This window comes from Glandiceps talaboti, chromosome 18 (genome assembly GCF_964340395.1).
Source record: "Glandiceps talaboti chromosome 18, keGlaTala1.1, whole genome shotgun sequence".
Lineage (NCBI taxonomy): Eukaryota > Metazoa > Hemichordata > Enteropneusta > Spengelidae > Glandiceps > Glandiceps talaboti.
The window spans coordinates 10,454,830-10,470,490 of NC_135566.1; the positions used below are offsets into that span (position 1 = coordinate 10,454,830).

Genomic DNA, 15,661 nt, shown 5'->3' on the forward strand with positions numbered 1-15,661 from the left:
ATTATTTACTGAATAATAATCTTTGTAGAATGTTCTGTGTCACTATTTGTATAAAATGGATAAATTTCATATGTATTTATGGGAGGGTTCGTGATGTATTTTGTATATTATCTACATAACTTGCCTTGTATGGTGCTATGTTTTGTATTGCTTGGATATGTGAGTATTGAATGTATTTGTTCAAAATAAAATGTACAAGATACATGATGTGTTTACGAGTCATAATTTATTGGGGATGGTAATACATTTAATCAATGAGATATCATGAACTGAGTATTTTATCACAAATGGAGTTGTCACTGTTGAGTTATAGATAGACATGCAATAATATGTGCAAAACTGTTTTAAAAAAACAGGGGAGATTGGCATGATATATTTTGATATTTTGTACGGATGTTACTTTATAGGTATCTAATTTTCACTTTTGCTCATGATGAAAGTGGTATTTGAACTATTGAAATACTGCACACTGTTGAAACAAATCCACAGGCCTGTATGAAAACTTTAGTTTTACATTCACCAAATTTCAAGTGTGTGTTGTATTTTAATAGTTCAAATGTCGATGTTGATACATTAACCTGCAAGTGAGCTTGCATCCATGTGTATATTGGTAGGGGTGTTATTTTTTGTGTATCTAGTTTTGAAGTTTGATCAAGGTGAATGTCAATATAAATGACAAAGTTATATACATGGACAACCAAATGAGAAGGTGTCAAGTAGATACATGCTTTCTCAAAGAAGACAAAGTTGAACTGACCCAAATAGAGTTATCATCAGAGGCTAGCTATTGTCTTCCAGCCAATCAGAATGTCTCGTTATCATTATCAGAGGCTAGCTATCATCTTCCAGCCAATCAGAATGTCTGGTTATCATTAACAGAGGCTAGCAATTGTCTTCCAGCCAATCAAAATGAACTACACACAATCTTTCACTGTTCAGATCTTGTGACATCTTTAAATTACTAATGATACTCAGCATGATAAAAATGGCATCTTGTCAATGAATGGTATTGTCTGTCTACAAAGGGACTAGCATTTTACATTGAAGCCTGCCCTCTTGTGATCAAAGCGATAGGAGATGAGATGATCAACTGCCACCACCATTGTCTGTAGCTTTTCTAAATTTGATTTCATGTCTGTATTTCAACGTCCATGGATGTTGTGACCGTAGTAACAGTTCTGCTGGATCAGTTTGTTTAGGGTCATCATAAACTGTTGAAATAATACAATCTTCAGCTGTTCTCCTTCCACCAACTTTAGGAACATTCTTGTTTAGTTTTTCACCATAGTATCTAGTGTATGAAATTTACAAACAGAGAAATGAATATTTAGGATGCATAACGTAATCAAACTATAAATTACAGGGGAACAAAAGTGAGGCTTGTTTTGTTGTAGCAGCATTACTCTTACTTTATGAAGGCTAGAAAAGTACTTTTCACCAACCCTGCAGCACAGAACCTCTTAAAACGAAGAGTTACCGATACACAGCTTGGCAAATCTGGCACTGACAACATACTAAATACACTGGAGTGAAGCATCATGGGTAAGTAAACAATGATAGTCTTTCAAAATTTGGCTCCAACAAGGTTTCATAACATTGTCTCTCTCTCTGAGTACGATGTCTTAATTTTTTGTTACAATACACAATCTTTTCATTCTTACCCAAATCCTTTCCTTTCTTTAGGATTCTGGCCGTCATTTTCCAAAGCTTGCGGTATTCCCTTCACACTGGATCCTAAGCCTTCCCCATCAATCCATCCTTGTTTTTCCATCACCTTGCGTCCAATGCCCTGGATAAGGAATTGATACAAATAAATTCTACTTTGTACCACTACCAACATGATATTACATTCGTATGGTCTAAAAATACCACATGTAAAATGGTCACATGACAAAGCTGGACTGCCTCATTGGGCTAAAAAATATGTCCTTACTGGTCACATGACAAACAGCAAATAATGATAATAATGTTGGTTTTTGTATAGCGCTTTCCCACTTTGTACTCAAAGCGCTTTACAATTATTACCCCTGCCTTGCATCTACAGTGGCACAATGGCCCTTTTTACTTCCTCAACTCCCTCGGGAGCATACAATCCATTGCAGCCTTTATAAGAGCATAGGATTAAAACATGGTAGCAATCTACAAATATACCCTAGTAGTACAAAGTGAATGTTTTAATTCAGAGATATTCTCTAATAGCTACAAGGAGTGAAGTGTCAATCTGTTTATCAGGAAATAAACAAAAAACATACCTTTGTGTATGTTTCAAATTTTCCTATCTTGCCATGTGTGCCAATTCCATCATAGATCCCCGCTCTTCTTTTTTGTTCTAGTCTCATTTGTACAAAATCCCTGGCATCTTTATCACCTCCATCTATTCAGACAAATTATACTTGAGGGTCAGCAAGGAGAGTTATGCAGTAAAGTTTATGAACTCTAACAAGTGGTGATTTACAAACACCATCTTTGAGAGATGCTTAGCATTCATTGTCTTTCAAAATGTTACCCAACATATCAAAATTGGCACAATTCTGAAGTAATATATATTGTTTTTTAATATGGAAGGGAGGTTTATCTTGATCATTGGCCCTCCATATCTATTGAAAAAAATGAAAGAGTGTTCTAATTTGATGGTAGAGCGTCATATGTAAGGTACTGTGTTCATGTGTAAGTCAGTCCCCATGATGACAGGACTGTGGTTGAACACATGATCAAGAACCAAGGAACCAAGAGACTAATACTGTTGATAGTACTGTTGTTTTAGTACAATTCCAAGGGATTTAGTTTTCACCAAAAAACCCCAAATATTTTGGCTGTTTTGCCTGGATTGTACATACCTGGATCATAATATACACTCATATCAACATCCCAATCATCTGCTGTTCTCTCATCAAAGTCTGCAGAGAAAACAAAGCAACATTAATAAATCTGTTATGTTCAAAATGTCTCATATTACACATTTGTAGATGATCTTTCCATTGCTGAGGCCGTGTGTACAAGTAACTGTTTCTAAAATAAATGGCATATATGACTGGGTCACATGACAATTTGAGAAGGTATTGTTCACATGTTAGTTTGATTTGTCTTTCATATATGACATATACCGCATTACCACATACAGCGTGCGAAATTAACGCCGGTCCTTCGGCCCGAGACCATCAGATTTCCGTTCGGACCAACAGTTTTTCAGAATTACAACAACTTATCGGTCCTTATGACCAATTGAAATTTGGAGTAAATAATAACATGTATTCAAAGATATATCCAATTTCACCTACATGAATCTGATCTTGTGTTACCTATTTTACTCTCGACATCTCGTTCAAGTCAAGTGGCAGAGCTCGCTAGCTCGCTACGTGTTGTTGTCAATGTTGATATCATGTCAAATGACGTAGCATACCGGAGTTCCCATGTGTGTGGCCATGATCAAAACAAACTGACGGAAGACATATAAACTACTCTGAAAATGGCGGTTTAACTAATAAAGAAGGCAGGTATGCTTCGTAAAATATCTTCAGTGCGATATTTAAAAAAAAAAAGTTTAAAAAGTAAATAAAATTTAAAAAAATGCGTAATCTGATTGTTTTCAATTTGATGCATATGATAATGTACGTCCTGTCATGTAGTAATCAACGTATAAACTTAGAAATATTGCAATTTTTGTTGCCATTGTTGTTGCTGGAAAATTACTGCATCAAGCCAAACACCGGTACCGAGTGGATGAAACAGGACAGTACAGTCACCACATCACCACATCATTTCTTACACAAACAGTCAGAGACGATACTCAATCCACCACGGTAGGGTATACGTGTAGGGCTTCATGGGGGGGGGGGGGGTGGCTTCAGTACATTTTTGTGAACACTGAAAGAAGACGAAACCGGTCCATGTCACTGTGTGGATGGAAATAGAAATAAAGCGAATGTACAGTTTTCAAGAGGGATAGTTATATATGCGACGAAACTTTCTGCTATGATGGATTTGTGGGTCTATGTTCGCTAACGGTGGGAAAGCTACATTAGCTGTTGACACACACGACGATTTTGACTTTGGATTATGTACGTGGTTCATAATTTAGTGAATCGTATAGTGAGGAAAGAGAGGACTCTTAGAGATTGCAGATAATGTAGATTTATTGATTCATTGACCCATAATAATTAATATCTACAATCTATGGATCTGAATTTCTATAATGGTGGAAATGAATACATTCAGTATCAGACCACTATAGTCTATAGGAACAGATTATGAGTATTCATAGTCTCTGGGTTCATAGTTACAAATGGAAATCTCAAAAATTACTTGGTTGTGAATCCAAAATTTACTTCCACGTTATTTTTTGACTCTGTGAGTAGAAATTTTCAATTGTAAGAACAGATTGATGAAATAATAGTGGATAGTAAACAATTTGTTGTACTCTCTTTTACTTTACTATATTTAAAGATATGTTTATCATATTAAAGTTCAAACTCATTTAATGGGGGGGGGGGGGGTGTAGAGACAGGTCGTGAACGTGAACTGCATTGAATATGGACCAGCAGTTTTCCTTAAGGACCAGCAGTATTTGCTACATGTCGGTCCTTATGACCAGTAGTCATTTTCCCTTAAGTTCACACACTGACCACATAGTAAATATATCTTGTATTTTCTTTTGTACATATAGCTAGATACTACTCCATTGATCCATATAGGCTGTCAATTTTGGAAAGTAGAGTGTAGTCTATATTATACTGGCTAAATAGGTCTATTGACTGATCTTTTAAACTCCAATGTGTAAATACCACAGTCTTACTACTGTATGTCTTAGATATCTTATCAGTGAACCCATAAGGTGTAGATAGGGTCATTCTTTTGTGCTGGAAAAACTAGCTCTGTCAGTTTTATTATCTCACACTAAGATCACTCAACCATATTGTGATGGATGACACACCACATAACACAGACACAGAGCACAGATACAGACACAGAGAGAGACACACACAGACAGACATACATTCAGACAGACACATACAGACACACATTCACACACTCACATCCACACATACACGTACATATGCACACACACACAGGTGCACAGAGACAGACAAACACACATGCATGCATGCATGCATGCACAACACAGGCACATAGACACAGACAGAGACAGACAGACAGACAGACACACACACACACACAGACAGACACAGACACACACACACACACACACACACACACACACACACACACTCACACACTAACCATACCTCCTTCCTGTTCATCCCAGTAATTAGCATCGGTATAAAAGACTAGTCCAGATCCTCCTTTCTCCCATTTCAATTCAATTTCCTCTTCATACAACCTTTCTGTATTTCTCTCTTGTTGAGTGACATCATCATGTAAGGCTTCATGTCTCTCCCAATCTTCACATGTATCATTGTCCTGGAGACCAAAATAAACAACAGATCAATCACCATGCAACTGGAAATACAGATGTATGTATTCTGACTGTAATAATTAGATATGACCAGTTATAATTAATACTATAAGTATAGGAAAAGTGTCAAGTTGTGTTTCTACTAATACCATAGCCCTTTTGTGGTGATGACTTCATAATATTCATTATATTCTCATTCAAACCTGGTCATCTTTTGAGATAAAGATAGCAGGGTTTAGAGTACAGAGACAGAACCATAACTCGCCTAAAAAGATCCAGGTGTTCCTTACACTTTAAAGCAGCCACACCAATGGCTGGACTTTTCATACTAAAGGGCATAACATAACTATCCTTTATGGGAGGTAATAACAGAGAAAAGACACTGAATTCCTTATTAGCTCACACAGCAGCCGCAAAGCAGCCGTTTAGCATCTCAATGACTAGTACGCATCCTATTTACTATGCAATGTTTTTTTTCATGGTTTTTCCCAAGGATGTATTGCGGTACAATGGCTACGCATGCGCTTTCTATATACTATGTGCATTCTCCACGTGGAGGGCACTGAGATGAGGGCACTATCTACGATATCATCGTGAGGTGGCCAGTCACAAATGAATCTACCCTGCATGAGCTTATGGGCTTTGCCTAGTTATGATATTATATTAAATTAACATTAGTTGTCATTTTTTAGTCATGATGATCATTACTAGTACCTACATATAGTGTTTGTGTGAATCATTTTTATATCATAGACATTGATATGTTGCTATGGTGCCATGGTAACAACTAAATGCCCCCCCCCCCCCTCCCACTACAATATGTATCTTATCTAAACCAACAGCTATGTTGTACTTCTGGTAGACATAGCAATGACTGAGTGCACCAACTGCAATATGTACCTCATCTGAGTCTTCAGCTAAGTTGTCGCTATGGTGACAGGGATCATCATGTAGTGCGTCCTCTTCTGGTTTTTGTGGAGATTGTTTTTTGACATCTGTTTGTAAATTTGTTTGTAAATTTGTTATAGATTTTCCTGGTAAAATGTCCTCTCCTGTTGCTGTAACAATAGTTTCATCATCATTGTACATAGCTATCTTCCCTCCATAGTCAAATGGTACATTCCCATATCTCCTATTGGACCTAGTCCTGGGAAAGACCAAACCAAGTTTCTTTATCACTGATGAAGGCATTCGACACGCAGCAATCAAATCCAGAAAGACTTTAGTTGGTGTTCCAACATTTCCATTTGGCATAGCAGCTGCTGGGGGATTAAGTTCTGGCAAGTTGCATAAGTCACTTTTTGTAAATGTTTCTCTCTCAGGTGGTATGTGTTTCTGTTCTCCTCTTGTTTTATATTCTGTAAGATTGCAATCTGCGATAAAAAAATACGAACCAAGTTATGTAACATAGGTATTGTGATTGTGGGCTAAATAGTCTAGATGTACACATGCTCACAAACAAACACACACACACACACACACACACACATACATACATACAGACTGACAGACAGACAGACTGACAGACACTCTCATCCACACCCCAAGCAAAAGATTTCTGGTGGTACTTTATTCCTGTTGGCATACTGAGTAAGTCGTCCCTTTAGTGTTGAGGGACATGTCAGTAATCTAGACCCCTGCACCGTCTGCAAGCAGGAATAAATGGTACTTAGCCTTGTAAGTTTGTAACTATACGAATTTTTCCCATACTACAGATTGATTCAAGTACCTGTGGAATTACACAGCTAAAATTGTGTAAAAAGTTATCAATACATACCATCATTACGAAGTTTGATCCTAGATATAAGACACTTTACTGGTATCCTCGAGCCATCTTTCCCAACCCAAAGCTTTCCATGGTACATTTTAATAAACCTATCCAAACAAGTTGGCAGTAATTTGGTAACACAACAAAATGTCACTGATTTGGTTCCCTCCGATCTAGCTTCAGGGCGGTGCCTGAAATGAAAACAAAGGAATCCTTTCGATTCAATGAACTGTGAAAAGTAGTTTCTTAGGTCGGCCGAATGGAAATTCACAGGAATATTTCTAACAACACAGTAAACACTGTCTTCCGACGACGTCCCATCGTTGTCAGTAGCCATCTTGTTTATTTACGATATGACGGTGCTACTGCCCTCTTACGTTCCAAAGTGTTTATCCTACGTTTTTATATAGGCTTTCGACGTCGATACTTCTGAAGCATTACAGAGGTGCAGCCGTAGTATAGATTTTGGAGGGGGAGATGCTGCCAAGCAACTGCTCTCGCAAAAAGCTGTTCGCACATGATTTTTCAGTGGGAAAATGTGTTGCTTTGGTCAGTGGGAAATGAAACACAGCAGGTATTTCTGTGGACAAAACTTCTATTTCAGTAGACTGTGTGGACAAGGGGAGAAGGGAAAGGTATCGGCAATGCATCAACTAAATGCAGAATGATGGGATAGGGTAGTGGGGAGTATTCCAATGGGGGTGTGGGGTGGGGGGAAGAGAAAATGAGAAACAGGCATAGATATACTGTTTTTAATAGTGGTGGGCATAGGGCATGTGGATCCAGTGGGAGGGCATTTTGTGAAATGTTGCAGTGGGAGGGCATACATGAATAGTCTCGGTTACCCAGACTCTCGCTGCTGGGGTCTCTGCTTGTGAGACCACCCCAAACCTCATCTGGGTGGTCTCGAAGGAGGGCTCCCAGTGGTGAGACTGTGGGTAATGGAGATTAATATCTGAACAGCTTTCACTTTCCAAACAATACAGTACAAGACAAGAAGAAAACACAAGGGAGTATAGGAACATTTCTTTAATCATAAATAAATCGTCATCATCATCAAACAAAATAGAATTGGTCAATGTGAAGATGTACAGCTATCAAACACTGTCGATAAAACCAAATGATAGGTTAGATTGGTAAAATATTAATGGCATGTACAATACGTATATGTACGTATTTGACACTGAACTAAGTGAACGTACATTGTACGTTCACTTAGTTCAGTGTCAAATATAAAGGAAAAATAGGGCTGTAGAACAAACAAAAAACTTAACATGTACAAAATAATAATAATTCTGTAACAATTTTGTCCATGTCTTTATGATATGACAACATCTGACTGCATGGCAACTATAGAATACTGGTCACTTCTACCAACAAATTCAAGCTGGTGTTTTGTTTTCAAATGAATTTTGAAATTTCTGACGTAGTTGGTAGCGAGTTTGCATGCTGGACATTTGTATTTGCTGATACCTTCATGGTTGTTAATATGGATTCTAAGTTGTTGCGGTGATTTACATGTGTAGACACACTTGGGGCATGTTAAACGTAAACAGGTAACACTCACTTTATTGTGTTCCCTGTACATGTGTCTTGTCATATATTTCTTAGAAGCTGTTCTGTAAGCGCACAATTCACACTTCAAGGGTTTCACTTTCAAGTGTGAGGCAATATGTTCTTTAAATGACATCTCATTGGTTGTTTGATAGGCACAAGTATCACACAGCATGGTCTTCAGATTGCCTTGTGGTTCTTCATGCTCTTTTTCATGTCTTCGTAATGCTTCACTGACGAGGAAAGATTTGGAGCATACTTTACATTGTAATTGTGCTAAGTGTTTTTTGAGATGAACTTGAAGTAATTCTTTATACGCTGTACGATAATTACATTTGTTACACAAGAATGGGCCTCCAGTTGATTTCATTTGACTCAAAATATCAGCATGCATTTGCCTTTTGTGTGCTCCAAGTGATCTACCACTTTTAAATTTTCTGTCGCAAAATTCACAATCACGAGCGGTAAGTTCTCTTAGTTCTTTTGTAAGTTGGTCAGCTTTTTGTCTGGCCATTCTAACAATGTCAAGTTCTCTTCCATCATATATTTCCTTATCTACCTGTTCTTCCACAGAATCACAACTTTTGACTTGTATTTTCACTGTCTCTTTGACTGCTGCTACTTTTACATTTGGGTTATTTTTGTCATTAGGTGCAGTTACCGGAGTTATGCATTGGTCAGTCAGGGATGAACTGGCTTTGTCACTGCTACATGATGCTGATACAGGGGTCTTAGTGGAAGATGTTTGTCTCAAAGTGTTCAACATACCGACTGTTAACATATCAGCAGTTGGTAACCTATTTAGTTGTTTCATATCCTTTGCTTTAGAAATAACTACATCTTTGCATTTTTCTTGGGCTGACAAATCAGTTGTATGTCTAGCAGTAGAACTATTTATTGGAGTTGTAGATATTGCAACTGGGAAAGGTCTTGTGGTATCGTCTTTCTTTTCCGTTGATGCCGATGATGGCTGCTGTAATGCTGTCTGTGCAAACCAGTTAAGTACATTATTACTGCTAGGTGACTTTTTTTGTTCTCTTTCTGATTCCAACATTTGTGATACAGTTTTGTTATTTTGTTTTGGAGTACTTGGTTGGAGAGCTGCTGGCATCAGATACACAACCTGGCTTTGTGATGGTAATGTACTTGGAATAATTTGTGGGTTCTTATCTTCAGTGTTTAATGCAACTGCAGGAGTGTGGACTTTTGTTGAGTTAGTACATATCGCTGACGTTTCTGTTGTATTCAGTTGGTGTTGATGACCAGATATTGGTTTGTTTTCTTGACGTTTGGTAACTTTAGGTGGACAAAGTGGCTCATTGGTGGTCACAGGTGATTTTAACTTCTTATTTGAAGCTACATGTGTGAGTGGGTTATCAGGCATGGGTGGTGATTTTTTGGTGAAACATTTTAGTTGCTTTTTCCCTTTTGGTGAAACATCTTCAGAACTGACTTCATTGTTTTGCTTATATTTGGCAAAGTTTCCCTTTTCTTTCTTAGCGTGATTAGACTTGGTCTTTCTTGTTCTTTTCCTGGTTTTTGGTAAACTGTCAACTTTCCTGACAGAATGTTCATCTGTTTCGATGGATGTTTCAACGTGTTTGAAGCTACATTTGTGGTTTGAGACTTTCACTTTGTCAGGAGTATTAGGTACATCATCATAGTTGCCATTGTCAATGTCAGAATCGCCATTTTGTGTTGAGTCCAGGAAGTATGGTGATGATTCAGGCGTGTCTTGACAGTCAACAGACTTAACCACTATTTCATTAATAGCATTCTTGTCTTCATATCCACCATCATATTTGTGATGTGTATTTACATGTTGGTTGAGATTATGCTCTAGTAGAAATGAACGACAACAATATGAACACTTGTGGACTAGATGACCTTTCATGTGTTCAGTCAAGTTTGATTTATTTGGATGTTGGAAATCACATAATATACACTGGAACAGTGTCACAGTAGTTATATATTTCTCCAGATCCTCTTCCATCATTTCTATCTCCCGTTGAAATATTACAACCACACACTTTCTTCTTTTTGTTTTAGAGTAAATTATCTTAGAAACTGCAACAAAAATTGAGATATTTGATGTTATTATAGGTTGAAATATGCACACTCTTGATCCCCATCATATCAGCACAAATCATTCCTTTATTATATTTTATAATGAATATACATGCATGCACAGGTACTCGAATCAATCTGTATGATTTTTAAAAAAAAATATGTATAGTAAATAATATCGTAAAATAATTATCGATAACATGACCGACTTTAGATACTTACCTTTTTGATAAAATAGTATCAAAATTGACGAAATACAGTAATCACGCAAGCAGACCGCGTCCGCTCAAGAATGGTATTGAACTTTACCCTGTCGTAAAAGGGTATTCTTCGACATATTTTATTCACTATTAATTTGTACAATTTTACATTCATGGAAAAATGATATTATTACACTCGATATATATCCATTATGGACAGCAGTTAAAAGTCCTGTAGTTAAGTCTTACGAAACAAACCACCGTTTACGACATTCGGTAAAACCTCCATGAGTAAAACCTACCGTAAATGAGTGATAAACAACAACATGGCGGCTGGTGCACGAATCCTTGACCCACGGTTGCTTCCGAAGATTCAGGAGAACATTATTGATTCTGGGTCGCTAGTCAGACAAATTATTCGGGGATCAAAGTCAACCGAGGTAATTTGTGATATAAATGAATGATATATTTGAATTATCTTCTTGAGTAACACAGTAGAGTCTAATACACTGCCAGATCCACCTGCTGTCGTCACTGTCAATGTCACTCAGCACTTGCAGATCAGTCTAGTCTCTAGACACGGATAGCATCTACAGTAATACAATTTTCTTTTTATCAAAGGGTTTAATTATTACACACAAACGTGTTGTAAATACTCACATGCCATTCAGTGCTAATCGATATTCTAAGACATTATTACCATTCAATATTATTTTGAATTTTAATATTATTACATTAAAAATTGTTTGATTTTCATAGATATACATTACATTAGGATTGTTTTATTACCATATCCCTGTTTGTGTGTCTGTGTTTGCTTACTAGCAAGATATCTTTAGAAAAAATTATGGATGATTGAGAAACTCTAATGTACACTGAACCATTTACACATTTATATGTTCATTTACCATTGTATAATCAAATTGTTTTCTTTCTTTCCTCATAGCTCCTGGCTCATGCAGCAAAGAATTTTGTAGCGACTGAAAATACTATAGAAACTTCTGATAACGTAAGTACACCAGTGATCAGTTGATATAGCCATCAACAAAAATTAACTAAGTCAGCTGCAGCTGGTATACCCATCAACAAACATTAGCTAAGTCAGCTCGCATACCCATCAACAAACATTAGCTAAGTCAGCTGGTATACCCATCAACAAACATTAGCTAAGTCAGCTCACATACCCATCAACAAACTTTAGCTAAGTCAGCTCGCATACCCATCAACAAACATTAGCTATGTCAGCTCGCATACCCATCAACAAACATTAGCTAAGTCAGCTGGTATACCCATCAACAAACATTAGCTAAGTCAGCTGGTATACCCATCAACAAACATTAGCTAAGTCAGCTCGCATACCCATCAACAAACATTAGCTAAGTCAGCTCGCATACCTATAAACAAACATTAGCTAAGTCAGCTGGTATACCCATCAACAAACATTAGCTAAGTCAGCTCGCATACCCATCAACAAACATTAGCTAAGTCAGCTGGTATACCCATCAACAAACATTAGCTAAGTCAGCTGGTATACCCATCAACAAACTTTAGCTAAGTCAGCTGGTATACCCATCAACAAACATTAGCTAAGTCAGCTGGTATACCCATCAACAAACATTAGCCAAGTCATAGACAGTCTCATGATATAGAGACTGCTATATTATACCACAGGAATATACATATGTTGACTGCTACATGACTGTATTTTGTATATTAGAATATGTAGTGTTGTGTTGGCTTCCAGCTAATTTACCAGCATGATTGCAGTCAAGAAATTTGTACATTGTATTATTATATAATTCTTACTGTTCTTGCTCTCTCACAATGAATGCAGTGTCAACAAGAGACGATACTTTCACTGTAAACATGTAAACTGAACATTTAAAATCTTATAAAAGATGATTTTTAGAGGCTGTTCATAGGCTGTTATTAATCCTGTTTCACCCAACTTGTATCATAGGTCCTACAAGAAACTCGTGTAGGGTCTATAGTTGTGTACAAACAAAAATTCTATAGAGAGAAAGAGGACCAACTTGTACTTTGTTGTGTACTAGCAAATACTATCTAGAGAGAAAGAGGACCAACTTGTACTTCGTTGTGTACTAGCAAATACTATCTAGAGAGAAAGAGGACCAACTTGTACTTTGTTCTGTACAAACAAATATTCTCTAGAGAGAAAGAGGATTACTTTGTTTTTTTCTGTTTTTTTCAGAGCATCAAGAAAATGGGTATATTAGTTTCACATCTCCAGTTTCAGTGAGTATTCTTATTGTGCAAATTAGTGTGTAATGAACATAACAGGAGACTTAGCTGTACACATTCATGTATGCGTACATGTGTGTGTGTGTGTGTGTGTGTGTGTGTGTGTGTGTGTGTGTGTGTGTGTGTGTGTGTGTGTGTGTGTGTGTGTATGCATGAATGGATGGATGGATGGATGGGTGTTTGTGTGTGTGCATGCCTCTGCATGTATGTATTACTTGCATTTCTTTATTTACATTCTACTTTCATTTGTTTGATGCCTTGGTTCATTCATTTATGCTGATTCACACATGTACATTACATATTATATCTAACATTTTAAACAGGGGTAAGAATATAGGAGAAAACAGGCAAAGAGAAACATTTTCTTGTATTAGGATAGTAAAAAAGATTTGCATGGCCCCAGGACCGTCATTACCATGATAGTTTGTACATGGCATTCTAAGGGTGAAAGAGAGATCTTATAAGGTATAGATTGAGAAATGTTACAATAAGAAGGACTATCTTTAATAGGGAAAGTCAACTGATATTTCAGAAAAATACCAAACAATAAAGACAATGGCCATGGCAACAGCTAAATACCATCATCTTTTGTGAAGTTAAAAATAGTGTAAGGTGTGCATAGCAGCCATGGACATGTCTAGCAATTGCCAAGCGACAGTGTGTTTTGCAAAGATAACAACAGTGATGGGTAACAATCAACTCACTAAGATTTCTGTAAATAGTAGTAATAGTAATCAGTTTATTTACCCCACAGTAGACTAAGTGGGTAGATAGGGAGTCAGGAAATAGCTTACAGCTAGTCTGGGCCTGTCCCCTCACATATTAATATACAGAAATTCACAGCAAGGTACTCACCAAGATTCCTGCACAATTCACACCAATCAAATCCTCGCTAGCATCATCATGAATCCTTGCCCAACTACATACTGTATATATATATCGTGAATCCTTCCCTAACTATAGATATATTCAGTGAATCCAGCTATACATACAGTCTTGCCACTATCAGTATCACAGTCTTGTACATTACATACATCTTTAATTTTTTTCTCATCTATTGTGAATTGTACACCTTGTATTACACAATAAAAGTGATGTCTTATGATTTGTTTGCAGGGCTGAAGCTATTGAAAGAAGGTAAGTGAATTTACTTGAATCATTGAAATCAGTTTTAAAGAAGGGTGATATTCTGACACAGCACCTTCTAGCCACTATTAAAAAAAACCCAGTTAAACCAGGAGTGGAGTTAGTCATACTGACTACTGATGGGGGACACACATGATACTCTGATTGTGCATGAACAAATCATTGAAATCTTGCAGCAAATCTAGATCATGTGGAGGGGTCTAAGATTTATCTGACGTCATTGACAAAATTAATGTAGATTTAGCAATGTCAGCTATCAGTACCAGTGTTGATTAACACATGTTTGGTTTATTTGCTTTCAGTGTCGGAGAGATGGAAACATTACAAGATCAACTTATAACATTGCAAAGATGAAATAAGTCTGTCAAGATTTTGTTTGAGCTGAACTTCAACAACTCTATAGCTTTAATATACTGTCTGTTTGGACTGTGAACATTCTACTTTTGACAATGTATATTGCAATGTACTGTATGTTTTGTGGCATTATTTTAGCTGTGTACATGTACAGAAATCTTTCACAGATCATATGTACCTGTCACTTTGTCACAACTTGTCAGCAAGAATTGTAGAACATGTCTTGAGAATCATACAGTGTGTAATTGTAGGATATAAATCTGTTTAGATAATTCAGCATTGTTATCAGTATTGATTTGCTAATTTCCCTGTACAATCTTACTACTTTCGTGAAAAACATTGCCACCATGTCTTATTGCTTGCATGTCAAATGTTTTTAAATTTATGTGGTCATTTACTTCATGGAGGTCACTTTAACATTTAGTTAGATGTCAGTGTTGCAATATATCAAGATATGAACCATAATTATGCTCAGTCGACTCAGCTGTACAGATGGGGACCTGGAAGGCAGATGATGCTTTGTGAAGGATTTATATCTATGCACTGGCAGAGAGGCCTCAATGTGTTGTATTCTCCCCAAGGGAGTTGAGGAAATATAGTGAACTATAGTACGTTATATATCCATGCCTGGGATGAAATTGTAAATTGTTTTTAGCACTGTTGAAAAGAAGTAAATAAAATTTTACATTACACTATTATATTGATATATATGTAGTTAAAATAAAGTCATGTGAGATAGCAAGGTGAGTTGTTGTCAGTGTTAGAACTTCAAATCTACTCAGCGATGTGTACTGATGTGTTCTGTGTGTGCTATGCCATGTGTGGTTGTGTTTGCCTAACTTTAAGTTTTATATAAATGAGTGAGCGCGAGCTATATGCAAGTCACATATCAATCTG

The 15,661-nt window shown here is 36.9% G+C and overlaps 2 protein-coding genes across 2 annotated transcripts; one reads left to right on the top strand and one right to left on the bottom strand.

Annotated features, from left to right (window-relative positions):
• Positions 1-315: 315 nt before the first annotated feature.
• LOC144449391 (G patch domain-containing protein 3-like) lies at positions 316-7,518 on the bottom strand. The gene is made up of 7 exons (XM_078139918.1): positions 7,200-7,518; positions 6,314-6,786; positions 5,244-5,418; positions 2,838-2,897; positions 2,253-2,374; positions 1,662-1,789; positions 316-1,291 (listed from the first exon to the last, which is right to left on the bottom strand). The coding sequence occupies exons 1-7, from the start codon at positions 7,516-7,518 to the stop codon at positions 1,087-1,089; spliced, it is 1,482 nt and encodes a 493-aa protein (XP_077996044.1). The 3' UTR covers positions 316-1,086.
• Positions 7,519-11,326: 3,808 nt separating this feature from the next.
• On the top strand, positions 11,327-15,429 carry LOC144449486 (BLOC-1-related complex subunit 7-like). The gene is made up of 5 exons (XM_078140027.1): positions 11,327-11,442; positions 11,949-12,011; positions 13,215-13,258; positions 14,381-14,401; positions 14,713-15,429. The coding sequence occupies exons 1-5, from the start codon at positions 11,329-11,331 to the stop codon at positions 14,762-14,764; spliced, it is 294 nt and encodes a 97-aa protein (XP_077996153.1). The 5' UTR covers positions 11,327-11,328; the 3' UTR covers positions 14,765-15,429.
• The last annotated feature ends 232 nt before the right edge of the window (positions 15,430-15,661 follow it).